The sequence below is a fragment of the Diceros bicornis genome, chromosome 12, assembly GCF_020826845.1.
Source record: "Diceros bicornis minor isolate mBicDic1 chromosome 12, mDicBic1.mat.cur, whole genome shotgun sequence".
NCBI lineage: Eukaryota > Metazoa > Chordata > Mammalia > Perissodactyla > Rhinocerotidae > Diceros > Diceros bicornis.
In genome coordinates, this window is record NC_080751.1 from 46,864,257 (window position 1) to 46,882,431 (window position 18,175).

Here is an 18,175-nt window from a genome sequence, read left to right on the forward strand (position 1 = left end):
TTAATAATAATGTATCAATATTAGTTCATTAATTGTAATAAATATACCATACTAATGTAACATGTTAATAATAGGGGAAACTGGGTATGGGGTAAATGAGAATTCTGTACTGTTGTCTCAGTTTTTCTATAACTCTAAAGCTATTCTTAAAAATATAGTCTGTTTTTTTAAGAACAGTATATATAACAAATACATTGAATAATATAAAAGTAAATTTAAAATTCAGGTGTTCATGTCCTATTCCCCAGAGCTTAACCATAAACCAGGGAAGAGAGCCTTAGCATCTTTTGTTTTAAGCTCCACAGGTGATGCTAGTTTGTGGCCAGAGTTGAGACATTATTTTAGGAATTCATGCCTGCTTGAAAATCTAATTTCTGAATTTTTAAAAATCATGAACAATCAGGGGCCAGCCCAGTGGCATAGTGGTTAAATTCATGGGCTCCACTTCTGTGGCCCAGGGTTCGTAGTTTCCGATCTTGGGTGCAGACCTATGCACCGCTTATCAAGCCATGCTGTGGCGGCATCACACATACAAAGTAGAGGAAGATGGGCAAGGATGTTAGCCCAGGATCAATCTTCCTCAGCAAAAAGAGGAGGATTGGCAACAGATGTTAGCTCAGGGAGTCTTCCTCACCAAAAAATAAAAATAAAAATCATGAACAATCAATCCCTATATATTCAAATCATTATTAATAGGATTTTGTTTTTTGTTTCTTTGTGGTTTTTTTTCTCAGTATAATTGTTTAGATCTTTTAAAGTGTGTCCCCATGATTTATTTGCTTGTTTCTTCTTTTTAGATGTTTAATATGTTGACTTCATAATGTTTTTAAAGCTTGGTCACACTGTTTCCCTGATATTCAGTGGCAATTTTTAATATTCTCTCTTGCTTTTTTGAGGCCATATTTTCTGTTACTTCATTTTATGCTGACTTGCTTTCAGATAATTCCTAAATATTATACCAAACACACCTATAAATCATAATCGTGAAGAGCAGAAATCTGTTTTTCATGGCCTAGTATTACATTTATCCCCCCTTGGAGCTCTGTAATTTCTTGACTATATAGGTAAATATAGTATGTAAACATTTGCTAGTCTAGAAAATTACTTTGTTCTTTATTATCACTGAAGGCTTTCCAGCCTGGTACACAAATGATTAGTTTATTTTAAGTAAATATTCTTAATACTCCCTATAATTCTTTTTACTTGCTCTTTAATCCTTAATAATGTCAATATGAATGCATTAGGTCATGTGTTTATCAAGAAGATTATTTTATATGGATTTTTTCTAAGCCATAAATTTTTTATTTTAATGTTTGTCTTTTCTCATTGATGTGTTTATTTAGTTCTTTAGTTATTGGGACTTCTTGTTTGGTCAAAACAGTATTAATGATCCATATAATTCACCAAAGATAGTTTCTAGAGAGAAGTGTTCCTTGTTGTCTTGCTTCTGTCTTCTTACTGTATAGTCTAGACCCTGATAACCTCTTTCCTGACTGATAGCTTCAGCCTTCTTCAGGAGCTTGCTCTCTGGTCTCTTCCTATTCCAGTCACTGCTTCACAGTGCCATCAGCATTATCTTTTTAAAACACACATTTGACCGTGTTACTGCCTTGCTCTGGGACCCTGTGTCCCTCTTGGGTATAGAATAATATAAACCACTAGTATTTTATCAGTCACACTGCAGAGTGTTTTATAGCCATCAAGTAATTTAATTTTGACAAGAACGCTATAAAGCCAGTACTCCTGTTATTCCCAATTTATAGACCAGAAAGTGAGCGCGTAGAGGTTAAGCAGCCCATCTAAGGTGCTATGGTTAGTAGGCGGCAAAGCTTGAACCCAGCTCTATTGATGTGAAATTTTCTGTTTATGACCTCTTTCTGCCCAGCGCCCCCGTACCTCATTCTTCAGTCACGGGGGTCTATTTACCTTCTCCCGTTTACTTTGCATTTTCTCAACAATGGTCTTGACACTTTCTCTTTCACTTTCTGCCCATGAAAACCTTGCTTCTCTTTTTGTGATTCTGCTCAAATATCACTGTTAAAGTGATAGTCTACCTTTCCAGTTAAAGTTTTTTATTCTCTCTTCTAGAATTTTATTTTTGGCATTTCCCTCATCATGTTGTATAATAGTTGTTTTATTTCCATCTTCCTACTAGATTGTAAGCTCCTGGAAGGCAAGGACTGTCTTACCTTTACAAACCTTGGGGCCAGTGCCTTATGGTTAGAAGACCATGCAAAAAATACGAATTTTTAAAATGTTTTATTCATAGAAATATTTTGTTAGAGATTTTATTTTTATAAGGATGGAATGTGGAATCCTTTTTTATTAATCCTTAAGAATTGTTGCAACTAAGTTATGGGGATGTTTTACTCCTCATTAGATGTGTTTGAATTTAGTAGTAACTTCATAAAATGTAATAAAATTTTAATTTTAAAATTTAAATTAAAATGTAATAAAAATTTTTTGATGCTATCTTTTTAGTTATCTTTTCAATTGAAAATTCTTATGCTGTTAGATATATGTTTAAAGCATATTATGAAGTTTTAAAAACATTATTGGTAACTGAAGTAATTGAAAGGAGAATTAGTATTATAACAATTCTAAATATGTCTACTTTTCCATCATTTACTCAGGTTTAAAAAAATACAGATAAACTCTTAAATTTCTAATTAAGTCATTGTTTTCAATTTTTTTAATTTAAGCTTTTAAAAAAATTGAGACCTTTTAAGAGATATACAGTATACATAAGAATTTTTAATGGGAAAATTAAGGTCAGAAAATTAGATCAAGCCAGGTTGGTATCTGCACCTAAAACACATGCCTTAAGATCCTAGACTGATGTTAGAAGTGGGCTACATATTTGGCTTTGCTTTTTCCAGTGGGCAGAGTAAACAAGAAAACATGATTAGTTACATGATCAAATCATTCATATTATAAAACCAACCAGAGAAATCTCTTATGGGTTCTCAGAAAGAAGGGTTACCCTATGAAGTAGGCGCACCATGTCCTGAGCAATATCCTTGCAACAAATGCATCTACAGATTAGTGTTACTGGTACATATCAGGCCATTCAGTGCAGGCCAGTGACATGCTGTGTAGTTTGTTACAGGATATTCTATAAAGAGCCGAAAGAAGTCAATGAAAGTATACAATTCTGAGATCAACTAAAGAAATTTGAAATATCTAGAGCGGCATTTCCCAAGGCACTGGTGGTTTAGAAGATGGTCTCATTTTTAAATTGACTTTAAAATTAAATAGTTATTTTGTAAGGCAAGTCCTTAAAATTTTCTCTTAAATAACTATTGTTAACTATAAAAAATTTTAGAACTCATACTTTTCATACTTTAGCCTTTAGTATACTAATCCCCCAAGTGTCTCAGTCATGTAATCACAAAATGTAGAAGCCCTGAAATAACATACATAGGGCATATGTGAACAGATCTGCAAGTCTCCTGCTCTGGCCAAAGGTTTTTTAAAAAGAAAGGTACCATAACGAATCATGTATTTGTAATTACAATGAGCAGATTAAAGAAAATTATTTAGATAGATGTAGAGGCTGTAGGCGCATTTGGCAAAAATGTTGGAATTGGTACTCTTGTGGCTGTAGTTTGGGAATTATTGATCTTCTACCGGCACTAGTCAATAGAATTTACTGTGATGATGAAAGTATTCTATGTCTGCACTGTCCAGAATGTTAGCCAGAAGCTAAGGTGGTGACTGAGCACATGTAAGGTGACTAGTGTGACTGAGGAACTAAACTTTTAATTTTATTTAATTTTAATTAACTTAAATTTAAATAACTGCACGTGGCTAGTAGCTAAACCATATAGGAAGCTCAGTTCTAGAGGACAGGAAAGACTGCTTCCCTCTCAGGCTATGTAAGATAGAGTAATAGTAAGTTCAAGATTATTTTCTCCATCAATAACTGAATAAAGAAATCCTATATTTCTAAGAGACATGTATTTTAAGATAATCAATAATTAATTATATTTGTTTACTTCTCTATCTTTGAACTTGAAATTTAAGCGGGATGCTTGAGTACGCGGTGGGTCTTTCAGGTATCAATAGAATTGTTAGCAAATAGTGTTAGGGTAAAAACTCCACTTAAAATTTTTTCATAAGATTGAGATATTTACTTATAAAAATAGAAAGCTTAAGGGTATACTGAGAAATTACTATTTTCCTGCAGTTTCCAGAGTGTGGATTCTTTGGCATGTATGACAAAATTCTTCTCTTTCGCCATGACATGAATTCAGAAAATATTTTGCAGCTGATTACCTCAGCAGATGAAATACATGAAGGAGACCTAGTAGAAGTTGTTCTTTCAGGTAAGTAAATAACTTTTTTCATTTTGTTGCCTTTTTTTCCAATGAGACTTATTTTTTGTACTAAATGCTATGTTCAATTATATTTAGTCTTTGTGTTATAGTTGCTCACTTTTTTCTTCTATAATATTGGTTACTATGGGATTTCTGCTTCAGGCAGGTTATATCACAGATGAGAAAGTAGGAAAATAAGCCCAAATAAGCCCTGCATTACTTATTTGAATGTTACTAAGCTAAGGGAATTATCAGTTGAATTGGAAGAGGAATATACTCTTCTTTGAGACAAAGAAAATAATTACACTGAAATTCTGCTCCCTTTTCTCTATTTCTGTGAAGAGCATAGAATAAGAGAATTGGAGTTCAGAAAAGAAAATCAGAAAAAAAGAAGTAATGAAGATGTGGAAGAGGACACTGCAATACTGTTTATTTCCATGACTTCAATAGTGCTCCTTTCCTTTTTGTTCTCAGTTGGCATTTTCTCACCTCTCTCCTTTCCTCCTCTCACCTGTTCTTGCCATTCACTGTTCCTTAGCTCCTGCTATTTCTGATCTCATCCGGCAGCAGGTGGGCAGGATTGTTAGTGTGGAGCATAAAGGAACAAAGAATGCATATAGTAGGCCTGCAAAACTTCTTGTTTGGCAGGAAAGAAGGGAGGGACAGAGAAAAAGAGGGTGAGAGGGAGGGAGGGTAGGAAAGGAAGGAAGGCTAGCCGAGAGTCCAGGGTCCTGCCACCATTTTTTCCAAACTCATCTTTGCAGCCTGTTCTTTTTTGTGTGTGTGTGTGTGAGGAAGATCGGCCTTGTGCTAACATCTGCCAATCCTCCTCTTTTTGCGAAGGAAGACTGGCCCTGGGCTAACATCTGTGCGCATCTTCCTCCACTTTATATGGGACGCCGCCACAGCATGGCTTGCCAAGTGCTGTGTGGGTGCGCACCTGGGATCCAAACTGGCAAACCCTGGGCCACCGCAGTGGAGCACATGCACTTAACCGCTTGCACCACCGGGCCAGCCCCTTTGCAACCTATTCTTGATATCCTCTCTGACCATCACCTTTTCTTCTTTTTTTTTTTTTTTTTTTGTGTGCTGAGGACGATTAGCCCTTAGCTAACATCTGTTGCCAGTCTTCCTCATTTTTTTTTTTTGCTTAAGGAAGATTAGCCCTGAGTTAACATCTGTGCCAGTCTTCCTCTACTTTATATGTGGGTCACTGCCACAGCGTGGCTGACAGACAGTGTAGGTCTGTGCCTGGGATCCGAACCTGTGAACCCAGGCCGCCAAAGCGGAACACGCCAAACTTAACCACTATGCCATGGGGCCGGCCCCTCACCTTTTCTCATTAGTCCCTGATCCTTCCCATTCATCTAGCCCGTAACACTGATCACTCATCTTCTACACCACAACCCCAAACATCTATACACTTCCCAGTCCTTGTCTTCCTCTTCACTTGGGGGCTTCACTCCCTGTCCTCCCTGGAGATCATGCTCACATCCGTTCCATCTTTGATACGGACCCTTCATCAGCCAGGAATATCCACTGATGACTTGCAGGTGTAAGTGAGAGGATGTCTACTGGTGGATGTGTCTCCTTTGCAGTTGCTAATAGAGGGGAGGAGTCTCTTTTTCTTAACCACTAGGACTGTAGAGAACAGACAAGAGAGTGTATCCTGGGATCATAAGTTAGAACTCAGTGCATTTCCCACAGAAACACTGCTATAAATTGAGGTTAACTTCCATGGTTTTATGGCATGTTTTTTGTTTTTTGTCTTTAGTGCTCTATTTTCCAGTGTATTGTAAGTTAAATCGTTTTTAATTGGCTAAAACAGACCCAACAACTATATGCAATCTTATCACTATGAGAAAATGCTTTTGGAGGTTACCTACAGACCTGCTTTTGGAACTCAAATTATTTGAAGCTGATAAACTTCCTAAAATAGAGTTTAAAAAGCACAGTATTCAATGCTGAAAATAATTTGTATTTATGGTCAGATGAAACTTGAAGAGAAAAAATGAATTTGTGTATTTTGACATAAGTGAACATGGTCAACATTCTTAATCTCATCACAATTACAAATATAAGGTTTATTTTAAAACTTTTCTTTTTTAAAAGCTTTGGCCACAGTAGAAGACTTCCAGATTCGTCCACATACTCTCTATGTACATTCTTACAAAGCTCCTACTTTTTGTGATTATTGTGGTGAGATGCTCTGGGGATTGGTACGTCAGGGACTGAAATGTGAAGGTATGTGTTCTAAATTTTTGTATCATTTGAAATAGGATTTCACATTTGCATTCTCTCATCAATGAAAGAACAAAATCATTAGTTGGTTACTAGGTAGTAACCAAGTTTTAGAATTGGAGGGATCTAGACTATGGTCCTTCTCTGCCACTTACTTGGTCATATTCTTGGGCAACTTACTAAACCTCTCTGAGGATCATTTTCTCTGTCTGTAAAATGTACTCCACCCACTGGTTTCGAGAAGTAAATAGTTAAATGAGGTCATGTGGGTAAAATACCTGGCACAAAGTAGTGGCTCAATACATAGTAACTTTATAACTTATCATCTTTTTAAAACCTTAGTTTTTTCCACACAGCAGCAAAGTTGTTCTGAATTAGAATTGCTGGAGGTAGGATGCAGGTGCACGTTTCTGATGAAGAAGCAGTCCTCTGAGATGGAGGGTCAATAAACTTTTTCTGTAAAGGGCCAGAGAGTAAATTTTTTAAGCTTTTCTGGTCATATGGTCTCTGTCCTGACTACTTAACTCTGCTGTTGTAGCATGAAAGTAGCCATAGAAAAGATGTAAACAAGTGAGCATTTGTGTTTTAGTAAAATTATTTATGAACACTGAAATTTGAATTTCATATAATTTTCACATCGTGGGAGAGATTTGGTACATAGTCCACAGTTTGCTGAAATGCTTTAAAGCCAGTGGTTCTCGCACTTGACTGTGTATCAGAATCACCTTGAGGACTTGTTAAAACATACTTTGCTAGGCCCCATCCCCAGAGTTTCTGATTCAGTAGGTCTGGGGTGGAGCCCAATAATTTACATTTCTAACAAATTCTCAGATGATGCCTCGGGGACCACACTTCAAGAACCACCACTCTAGCTAACTTACCTTTCTATACATTTCCTCTTTTTCCTGAATTTGTTAGCTTCCACTTAGCCTGTCATCTGGGTTCTTAATTAGGGTATTGATTGCTGCCAGAGAAAATAGATTAAATAAAAGAAACACCTATTTTTTATGTAACATACTTACAGAGTAAAGTTTTTTTTAATCTACTTATTGTTTTACCTTTTAAAATATATTTAGGCTGTGGATTAAATTATCATAAACGATGTGCCTTCAAGATTCCCAATAACTGTAGTGGAGTAAGAAAGAGACGTCTGTCAAATGTGTCTCTGCCAGGACCTGGCCTCTCAGTTCCAAGACCTCTGCAGACTGAATATGTAGCCCTTCTCAATGAAGAGGTATGTGTTCTAAGGTAATAGAGGGGCATTTTACTACTTATTCCTTGTGTTTCTATAGGATATATGACATCATCCTAGAACATAAGTTATATACCAAAGAATGGTAACACTCTTACACTTAAGTAAGTTCGAATGTATTAATGGGAACAGGACTACCCAGTAGTAATGAATTGCACTTCGTATACTTTGAGATCACATTATCACTTGGACCCCACTGCATTAGCATCCTAACCAGTATCCTGACTCCTGGTCTCCATACTTCATTTTATACACTACACCCAGATTATCTTATTACACTACAGCTTTGTATACAACTCTGATTACATCACTCCCCAGAGGAAACCTTTATATATTCTGTTTCCAACAATCTACTATTCAACATTCCTTGAACACACCCTTGTTCCCCCTACCTTTGCTTTTGTTGGTATTCATCCTACATGCCTTTTCCAGACCTAGCTCAACAGCTGCCTTTCCTGATTTTTCCCCTTACCTAGAAGTTATTTTATTTTTTATTTTTTTCCCATGTGTTTAGCATTTTATTCAACAGATATTTATTGAGCATGCACTATGCCCCAGGCACTATTCCAGGCTCTTCTGATACAGTGTTGAATAAGACAAAGTCTTTGTCCTCATGGAGCTTATATTTTCCTCAGGGAAGGTGAGGGGGAGACAGGGACAGATATTTTGGTGATGCATGGTCAATTTTTTTTAACTTATAGGGTAATTAATTATTTTATTTTTTGAATGCCATAGCAGTTTTCAGTCCTCCCTAGTGATGTGTATAGCATCCTACCTAATATCATAGTGTTTATCTGCTAGATTGTCCTCAAGGAGTTTATGATCTATTTAGAGAAGACAATGCTCATGTCTTTGTGTGCCCCACCATGCTCAGCACAATACCTGGTACTTAGGTGATGAATGAATGAGTAAGTGAATGACCCCACTGATCTTTACAGTATTCCAGTGAGATATATCAGTAGATCTGTATACGAGGAGAAAAGTGAGACTCAGAATGGTCAAGTGATTTGGCTGATGTCACAGAGCAAATTAGTAAGTGTTATTAGAATTAAATCCAGATCTGATTATTTTTAGATCAATGACTTTTCCTAATATATTGTACCCTCCAAGGGTAAAGGTAATAGATTAAGGAAGAAAGAAATAACTCCATTCTTCATTTGATAGTATTTAAGATTGCAGTCTGTGGATGGGAGTCATTTTATCAGTTAGTTGTTTCTGTAAGCCCTTTGGTCTTCTGTAAATTAATGGCAAAATCAAGCCTTTGGGCTGTTGTCTTGACACCCTAGTCACAAGATTTTGCTAAACTAAGACACTAGAGTAAAATCTTCTGAAATTCTTTCACAAAAATCCCATATTTCCATATTGCTTAGCCCTACTGTGAGATTTTTAAAGTAGGAAAAGAGTGCTGTGGTATAAGGAACTGAGAGCTAAGAGTTATTATAAACATATGCAAGAGCTTGGGGAAAGATTGGTAATAGAAAAGTTAGTGCATTTTATACACTGACCTGCACAGGGAACTTAGCTGGAAATGGGGACTGTAGGATAGAGGTATGTTGCTTTAAGAGCCCGACAAATGATATTCGTATGCCAGCTAACCCCAACTGAGTATGACTAGATTAGGAAATAGCAGGACAGAGCAGGTGTAAGGTATTAATGTTTTAGTTCATTAGTTTTATCCTGAAGACGAAAGTTCCTTAGGGAAGTAGAAGAAGTAGAGTGACATGTTTGAATTGGTTAGATTGTGCAGAGTATTTTAGAACAAGTAGAAATTGTAGAGTGGAATGTCTCTCAAGAAGGTTACTTTTGTCACTCCAGGCATGCAGTCTTAAAAAGGAAGGAGGTACAGTAAGAGAAGAGCTCATGGAAGAAAATCAGAGGGAAGAAAGAGTGGGAAAAGAGGACACTCTAAAGGCATGGAGGAGGGGCTGGCCCGGTGGCTTAGCGGTTAACTGCGCGTGCTCCCCTACTGGTGGCCTGGGTTCAGATCCCGGCCGTGCACCAACACACGTGTCCAGCCATGCTGGGGCAGTGTCCCACATCAGCAACTAGCAGGATGTGCAACTATGACATACAACTATCTACTGGGGCTTTGGGGAAAAAAAGGAGGAGGATTGGCAATAGATGTTAGCTCAGCGCCGGTCTTCCTCGGCAAAAAGTGGAGGATTGGCATGGATGTTAACTCAGGGCTGATCTTCCTCACAAAAAAATAAATAAATAAATAAAGGCATGGAGGAGATAGCAGTTAGGAGATGAGAGCAACCTCGAATCTGAGCCGGGGTTAGAGAAGAACTAAACTGCAAGTGGCTATACAGTAAGAACCTCTTAGGTTCTCATGTGCCAGGCTTCATGCTGGGACTTACCTTTTCTCTTGGAATCCTCGCTACAGTCCTGGAAAGTACAGCTATTATCCTGATTTCATAGATAAGGAATGAGGAAGAAAAGTTTCTAAAGAATCAAGATGTTAAACTTCACTGACTACTGAGATAAGCTTGAAAAAAAGGCCAGTTGGGAATAGAAACCTTTGAATCTGACTCTGAGATTGTCATCATTTACAGACGACAGTACGAAGGCAGTTTCTGTTAGTGTCTGAAGTCAGTAAAGGGAATCCAGTAAAGAGATGGAGGAGCAGAAGAAAACAGACTGCTCATTGAATTTGATTCAAAGGGGACCACTAAGATTAGAGAAACCACGATTGAATGATGGCTATTTGGAGATGAGAGAGAAAAATGTTCCTTGTACTACATTTGGGAAAACTCCTGAGGGGCCACGACAGGACAGAATCAAGGTAGAAAGAAACTGTTGGGTCTAAGTGTACATGTAGAAAAACTGGTGCTATTTCTTTCACTGAATAATATTCCAAAGTCAGATATATATGTATAGTTGGGGAATTGCCCCCTTTAAAGGCCTTTATTATTATATATAGTTATTAATATTATATATATAATTATATATATAGTTATTAATATTATATATATAATTATATATATAATAATTATATTATTATAATTGAGAGTTGGCAATATTGTTATACAGTTTTTGTGAGCGATTACTTCAACAAATGTTAGTTTAAACCCATGGTGTAGAAATAATCAGCTTACCTTTAGAAAATTTTGGCTACAGATTAATAAGAAAGAAATAAGAATTTAAGCTAAGCAATAATTTGTAAAGAGGGGTCATTAAAGCAAGGTAAGAAAAGCACTTTGACTCAGTTCTGGTTACTCTAATCTCAGTGGTCCCATTTTAACCAGATGTTCTAGGTAATTCTATCAACATCCTCCTCCTTCCAAATTCGGACTGAGTCTGCCGCACCTTTCCTGCCCTCCTCACTCCATGGAGTGGGAAACCACTTGCACTGATGAGATTGTAGCATCTGCCCAGGTGGGTTGAGATAGGGAAAAGGTTAAGAATCACTGCACTGCCATGTAGAAGACCTAGGTCTAAGTCTTGATTTAATACTAGCACTTGGTAATGTTAATCCCTTTGGGCCTGCTTTTTCATATTTAAAATAGGAATAATAACATAAATAATTGGGCCGGCTCTGTGGCTTAGCGGTTAAGTGCGCGCGCTCTGATGCTGGCGGCCCGGGTTCGGATCCCGGGCGCGCCCCGAGGCACCACTTCTCCGACCAGCCTGAGGCCGAGTCCCACGTACAGCGACTAGAAGGATGTGAACCTATGACATACAGCTATCTACTGGGGCTTTGGGGGGAAAAAAATGAATAAATAAAATCTTTAAAAAAAAAAAAATAATAACATAAATAACTACTTACACTGGACATGAAAAACTAGGTGGCTGCTACAACCACAGTCCCCTGAGTAGTTCCTTCCATATATGCTCTGTAACATGTTCCTAATACCTCAGTCCCAGCAGGACCTGACATAAGGCAATCACTAACTGGCCATTGGCATATGGAGAGATCCGTTACGCAAGTTCTTCCTTACAAGGATATCCTGTGTATTCGATGATGACTGGTTAAATCAGTCTTATTCCGTCTTGTGTGTTTTGAAGTTGAGACACGCCAAAAGTGGTAGAAGTAGGAGCAAGAAAAGCCCTGTGTTGAGTCACCACTAAAATAAGGAGCCAGGAATAAACAAAGGCCTAAAACATCTGTTTCTAGTTCCCTCTGGCTTCTTTATTAGTTTTGCAGAATCACTGTGGTGGTCCTTTTGTTGAAAGTCCCCTGTACATGGCAGCATGGAGGAAAGGTGAGCCAGACTAGAGTAGGACACCTTCGTTAGCTGAAGTGCAAGTCTGGTTTGGGTTTTAACATTCTTTTTGTACTTTTCTTAAATTAAATTGCTTCGTAATTTGTTTTAGAAATTTTCTGCCTACATATTAGTGAAAAACTATCCATCAAAGGCTATATTTGTGTTTTGGTGTGTGTGTGTGCTTTTTGTTTTGTTTTTGTTTTGTTTTGTTTTGTTTTTTTTGGTGAAGAAGAGTGGCCCTGAGCTAACATCTGTTGCCAGTCTTCCTCTTTTTGCCTGAGGAAGATTGTCCCTGAGCTAACAGCTGTGCCAGTCTTCCTCTATTTTGTATGTGGGACACTGCCATAGCATGGCTTGATGAGCAATGTGTAGGTCCGCGCCTGGGATCCGAACGCATGAACCCTGGGCTGCCAAAGTGGAGCATGCAAACTTGACCACTGTGCCACCAGGCCGGCCGCAATATATATTTGTGTTCTTTTTTGTGCTCTCGTCCGTTCATCTGTCCTTTTCTTTTTTCTTCTTGTCCTTCTGTTTTCTTCAAAAAAAAAAAAAAAAGTCTTTTTCCCCCCTCCTCCCCTCACTTCTCCCTTACAGTTTTCTGTCTCTTGGTTTCTTCTGGCTTCTTTTGCTTCTGTTGGTTGAACATATCAATGTAGAATGACAACTTCTCTGAGTTACAGACATTACTAGTTATAGAAGCCATGTGAAAGATGTCAGGACCTCAGTTCTGGCAGTGAAGATGCAAGCAGCTACAACAAAATCTGTAATACATCTAGGTGGTAATCAGGTATTTGAATTTTGTGCTGGAGAACACAGACTATACTTTATTAATTTTTGTATCCCTGATATATAGCATAAGTCTGGCCTGTAATAATCAGTGAATGTTGAATGAATGGGATGAGCCACATTGAACTGGGTTATAATTTGATATTTTTATTTCCTTTGTATATATGGAAAGGGCCATAGTTAGAAAAATCCAGGGGCCAGCCCAGTGGCGTAGTGGTTGGGTTCACATGCTCTGCTATGGTGGCCCAGGGTTCATGGGTTTGGATCCTGGACGTGGACCTACACACTGCTCATCAAGCCAAGCTGTGGCGGCATCCCACATAGAAAATAGAGGAGGACTGGCACAGATGTTGGCTCAGGGACAATCTTCCTCAAGCCAAAAGAGGAAGATTGGCAACAGATGTTAGCTCATGGCCAACCTTCCTCGCCAAAAAAATCCACTCATCCCTCAGGTTACGCAAAAACTTTTGATCACTGCCTTCTTTAATTTTTCTTTTTGGCTCACTTGGGGGGAAAAGCCTAAATAACTGGAAAGTACTTAAAATATCAAGGAATTTCTTAAAGCATAAATAGTGGGGCTAAAGTTGTTTTAGTTAATTTTCTGTCTGCCATTATTTTATATTACCATTAATTAGACTTAAATTTTTGCATACATATTTTAGTATTTGTTAAAATAAATTTGAAAAACTAAGACTTGTTTTGAAATATATTCAGATATCGTGTTCAGTAATTTAACCAGAGCAGCAATAGCACTTTCTGAATTTACTTACTTTTCCTGTGATTAATTCCTTGGTAAAGGTTTTGAAGGGATTTGGACATCTATTATAAATTCATTTTAAGGCTTTTGTTTTTTATTTGTAAAATGCCATATGTGCCTGGCAAATAATAATCAGTGAATATATGTATGTGAGGATGAAAATATCTTCTTTTTTTAAGTGTAAATAATAGCAAAAAATTCTGCACTTTTCTCATTCAAGGGTTGGTAAGTTAAGCTTCCAAAGAAAACTGCTGAGATCCACATTTTTAGATTTTTGGCTTTAGTGTTTGAAATAAGTGACTTTTGTGGTCAAGCCCTGCTCTTAATACTTTGTTTTTAATATTGACTTATACTTATGGAAATTACTTCTTTTTTAGTCACATGTTCACCAAGAACCAAGTAAGAGAATTCCTTCTTGGAGTGGTCGCCCAATCTGGATGGAAAAGATGGTAATGTGCAGAGTAAAGGTTCCACACACATTTGCAGTTCACTCTTATACTCGTCCCACAATATGTCAGTACTGCAAGCGGTTACTGAAAGGCCTCTTTCGCCAAGGAATGCAGTGTAAAGGTAGGATTGGATGTTTTCTTAAGTAAAATTCATATCTGTTTTTGTTAGCAAATATAGGTTTAAAATATTTATATTTTGGAAGCCTTAAGCAAAGAAATTGGTCTCATAGACGTTAGTTTAAAAAGAAAGAAAATACACATACACGGGTATTTATTAACAACTTCTGCTACTGTCTGCAATATATGTACTGTGTACCAGGAACTATGCTAAAGAAAAATTAGAATATAAACATTTGAAAAATTAGAATTTAGATCTGTGGGGTATAGGTGCCTAACACTTGCCAGTAAGGAATAGTTAGTAAGCAGGTAAGCTGATATTTGAGCTCAAGTCTTTCTGATTCCAGAGCTAGACACTACCAAAATATAAAATAATGCTTTTCTCTTTCCATTAAATATTCATACACATACACACACACACACACACAAACATATTACAATAGTTTTGTTGTTTTTATTTTTAATTATGTAGCTGAGAGAGCTGTACAAAAACTGTCATTCTGGAGAATAATCACACTGAAATAGGTAGGATAGTAGAATAGATAGATAGGATAGTAGAAGTCACTAGAATTATAATAGGGACCATTCATATTTGGATACTAACTCAGAACACTATCATAGTATTCCAAAAACATCTCAATGAACTAGGTTTTTAATAGAGTAATGAAATAATTTTTCCTGTAGTTATATAATGTTTTATGCTTTTTAAAGATGATTTTATCTTTTTTTCTTGTATCTTATCTTCTCTGTATCACAATGCTATACGTTAGAGTGAAAACCAAAATAGAGAGTTTAAATGTTATTAGTCATTGAGCCAAGATAAGGTATAAGTAGTCTGTCTGTAATCTTATGTACTTATTTTTCATGTAATTATTTTAACAGTTCTTGGTACCATACTTTTTTATATAGTAGAAGTATTTCTACAATTCTAATGTTTTATTTTTTATTTTTTAATTTTTTTGTGAGGAAGATCAGCCCTGAGCTAACATCTGACGCCAGTCCTCCTCTTTTTGCCAAGGAGGATTGGCCCTGGGCTAACATCTGTGCCCATCTTCCTCTACTTTTTAAATGAGACGCCACCACAGCATGGCTTGACAAGCAGTGAATCGGTGCGCACCCAAGATCCGAACCGCGAACCCTCGGGCCGCCTAAGCGGAGCTCGTGCACTCAACCGCTACGCCACCGGGCCGGCCCTCTAATGTTTTAGAATTGAAGTAAACATTAGAGTTGAGGTCTTTGCAACAATAAATCCTGTTTACAGAAATACTGAATCAAATAATTGTGTATAAATTTAACTTAAGTATATTAGAAAAGAAAACTTTTCTTGGCACTATATGGCAACATGGAAGAACCTCAAATAGAGAACAGGTTGTTTGCTGTCAGGTATTGAATAACCATCAGGCAGGCATAATGAAATGTTGAAATTTTATTTCAACAGCTTACTTTTGAATATGAATTAATATATAAACTAATACTTTAAAATATCAACACTAAAGTGTATTGGCAAGAAGCCACTAAGGAATGTTTTGGGAAAGAACATTAATAACAGATGTACAAATTCTAGCCAACAGATAATCTTAGTAAAGATAGTAAATAATGCTGCTCTGCTGTACAGAACAAAAACATTCTAAAACCATATGCAGAAAAATGAGGAACTAAAATAAATATGTAGATTAATGAATTTTGAAATAAAACCAGTTAACTCTACCACTGAATTATTAGTTTAACTTCTTAGAGCTCTAAAAGAATAATGTTTTGTGCTTATATTGGCTCGGAAAATAGGTTATATTTCTTTATAGCTAAGCTATTTTAGTTATCAATCAAAAATAATCATAATTTACTTCAGTGAGTCCTGTATTTTTATAATATGAATTAAGATACTTAAAAAGTAAAATAGTGGGGGGACTGGCCCAGTGGTGCAAGTGGTTAAGTGCACGTGCTCCGCTGCGGCGGCCCAGGGTTCGCCGGTTCGGATCCCTGGCGCACACCGACGCACTGGTTGTCAAGCCGTGCTGTGGCGGCGTACCGTATAAAGTAGAGGAAGATGGGCACGAATGTTAGCTCAGGGCTATTCTTCCTCAGAAAAAAGAGGAGGATTGGCATCAGATGTTAGCTCAGGGCTGATCTTCCTCACAAAAAAAAAAAAAAAATGTAAAATAGTGGGGCCGGCCCCGTAGCCGAGTGGTTAAAGTTCTATGCGCTGTGCTTCAGCAGCCTGGATTCGTGGGTTGGGATCCCAGGTGCAGACCTAACTCCACTCATCAGCCAGGCTGTGGAGGCATCCCACATACAAAACAGAGGAAGATTGGGATGGATGTTAGCTCAGGACTGGTCTTCCTCAAGCAAAAAAGGAGGAAGATTGGCAACGGATGTTAGCTAAGGGCAAATCTTGCACACACACAAAAAAAGTAGAATAGTCATAATTCTCATTCACTTGTCAAGCTAAGAAAGAAAATAATAATTTACTTAAGATAAAACAGTTATGCTGGATCATTTGAGAAAACATACAATTCCAAGAACAGCTATTCATTTATTCATTCATCTGTTTATTTTCTACTTTGTTATATTAAAACTTCAAGGCAGCTTGAAAGCAAATATAAAATATAAGAAGGTATAAACAAATTAATAAAAACATGGGTAGGAATACAGAAAAATAAAAATGCCTGCCATTAGAATCTTCATACTTTGTGCAGGTGGGCCAGAAATTTGGCTTTCCATTTTCAAAGGGAAAATGGAAACCTTGTTATATTTACAATTTGCAAACCTCATGAGATAAAAAACAAATCAATTATTTAAGACATACACAAGATAATAATATCATATATGAATCTTCCTAGGACCTCTCATTTAAAAAGACAGTGTTAATTAATGTAATTTTTATCATCCACCAAATTATTAATTTCATGGGGCTTTTTCTTAGAATGACCTTTACCCTATGCTATTGGCATGAGACCTAGAATTTTCTTGAATCACAAGGGTTACAAAATCATTCTAAATCATAACTTGAAATTATTTTTACCCAGTTATTGCTGGTAGATGTATTTCAGACGTGTTAGACAGTAGTTCCAGCAATGGGTCTCAATTTTAGTGTCACCTAAAGAAGTTATTAAAACACACCTTTCTCAGCCCCCCTTTCAGAGCTGTTGATGTAGTAGATCTGGGGTGGGACTGAAGAATTTGCATTTCTAACAAGTTCTCAAAAGATGCTGGATGCTGCTGGTCTTTTGGAAACCACAGTTCAAGAACCACTGAGTTACACAGTAGTATTGAACAGCTTGTACCTGACACTGATCTGCTTTACTATCAACTCTGAGGTTCGTGCAGGCTGCAGAGAACCATTATGTACAAGTAGGAGACCTTGTGCATGAGATGCTCAGTCTTTCCTTACAAGGTTGTATGAGCAAGCCCTTACTAATTTCTGATATATGGCTGTGGAATCTCAGTCTCTTTTCTGCATATGCACTTGGTCCTAATAATTAGGAATTGAAGGTAAGTGCCTGACATATGTTGGAAGGGAATTGAATCAGCCTGAGAAACTCTTCAGGGGGATGAGAAAGATGAATGTGAGGTAAGGAAAGGAAACGTGGAGCAGCCAGCAACATTATGGCAAAATGTTATACAAATAGTATTAACTTTATTTTACAGATAAAGAAACTGAGCCCTGAGGGGTTAAACAACTATTAAGATGTGGCATCAGAATTTGAAACCAGACCTTTAGTGTAAGACCTGAGTTCTTAGTAGAGGAAAACTTTATTTTAATCATCATCATCATTCCTAATAATACTCTATTTGTGAGTGATTTAAAGAAAGTCTTTAACCATATCTGATACTGGCTAACTTTTTACATAAATTAATAATCTGAATATTTTATTTTAGATTGTAAATTCAACTGCCATAAACGCTGTGCATCAAAAGTACCAAGAGACTGCCTTGGAGAGGTTACTTTCAATGGAGGTAAAATTCTTTGTCTTGATTTCCCTAAAAGATCACAAAAGGTCACAATTCTTTTGTGTCTTATCTTTGTATAAGGTTATATTTGCATGTTT

At 37.0% G+C, this 18,175-nt stretch overlaps 1 protein-coding gene across 3 annotated transcripts in view; it reads left to right on the forward strand.

The window, feature by feature from the left end:
• Positions 1-18,175, forward strand: part of PRKD3 (protein kinase D3) — an 89,737-nt gene that overhangs the window by 35,766 nt on the left and 35,796 nt on the right. For all 3 annotated transcript variants that reach the window (XM_058551415.1, XM_058551413.1, XM_058551414.1), the window contains 5 exons: positions 4,190-4,328; positions 6,432-6,563; positions 7,637-7,794; positions 13,941-14,133; positions 18,006-18,083. In XM_058551415.1, the coding sequence (XP_058407398.1) occupies positions 4,214-4,328; positions 6,432-6,563; positions 7,637-7,794; positions 13,941-14,133; positions 18,006-18,083 (676 nt within the window). In that variant the 5' untranslated portion in view covers positions 4,190-4,213. The remainder of the gene's footprint in view (positions 1-4,189; positions 4,329-6,431; positions 6,564-7,636; positions 7,795-13,940; positions 14,134-18,005; positions 18,084-18,175) is intronic.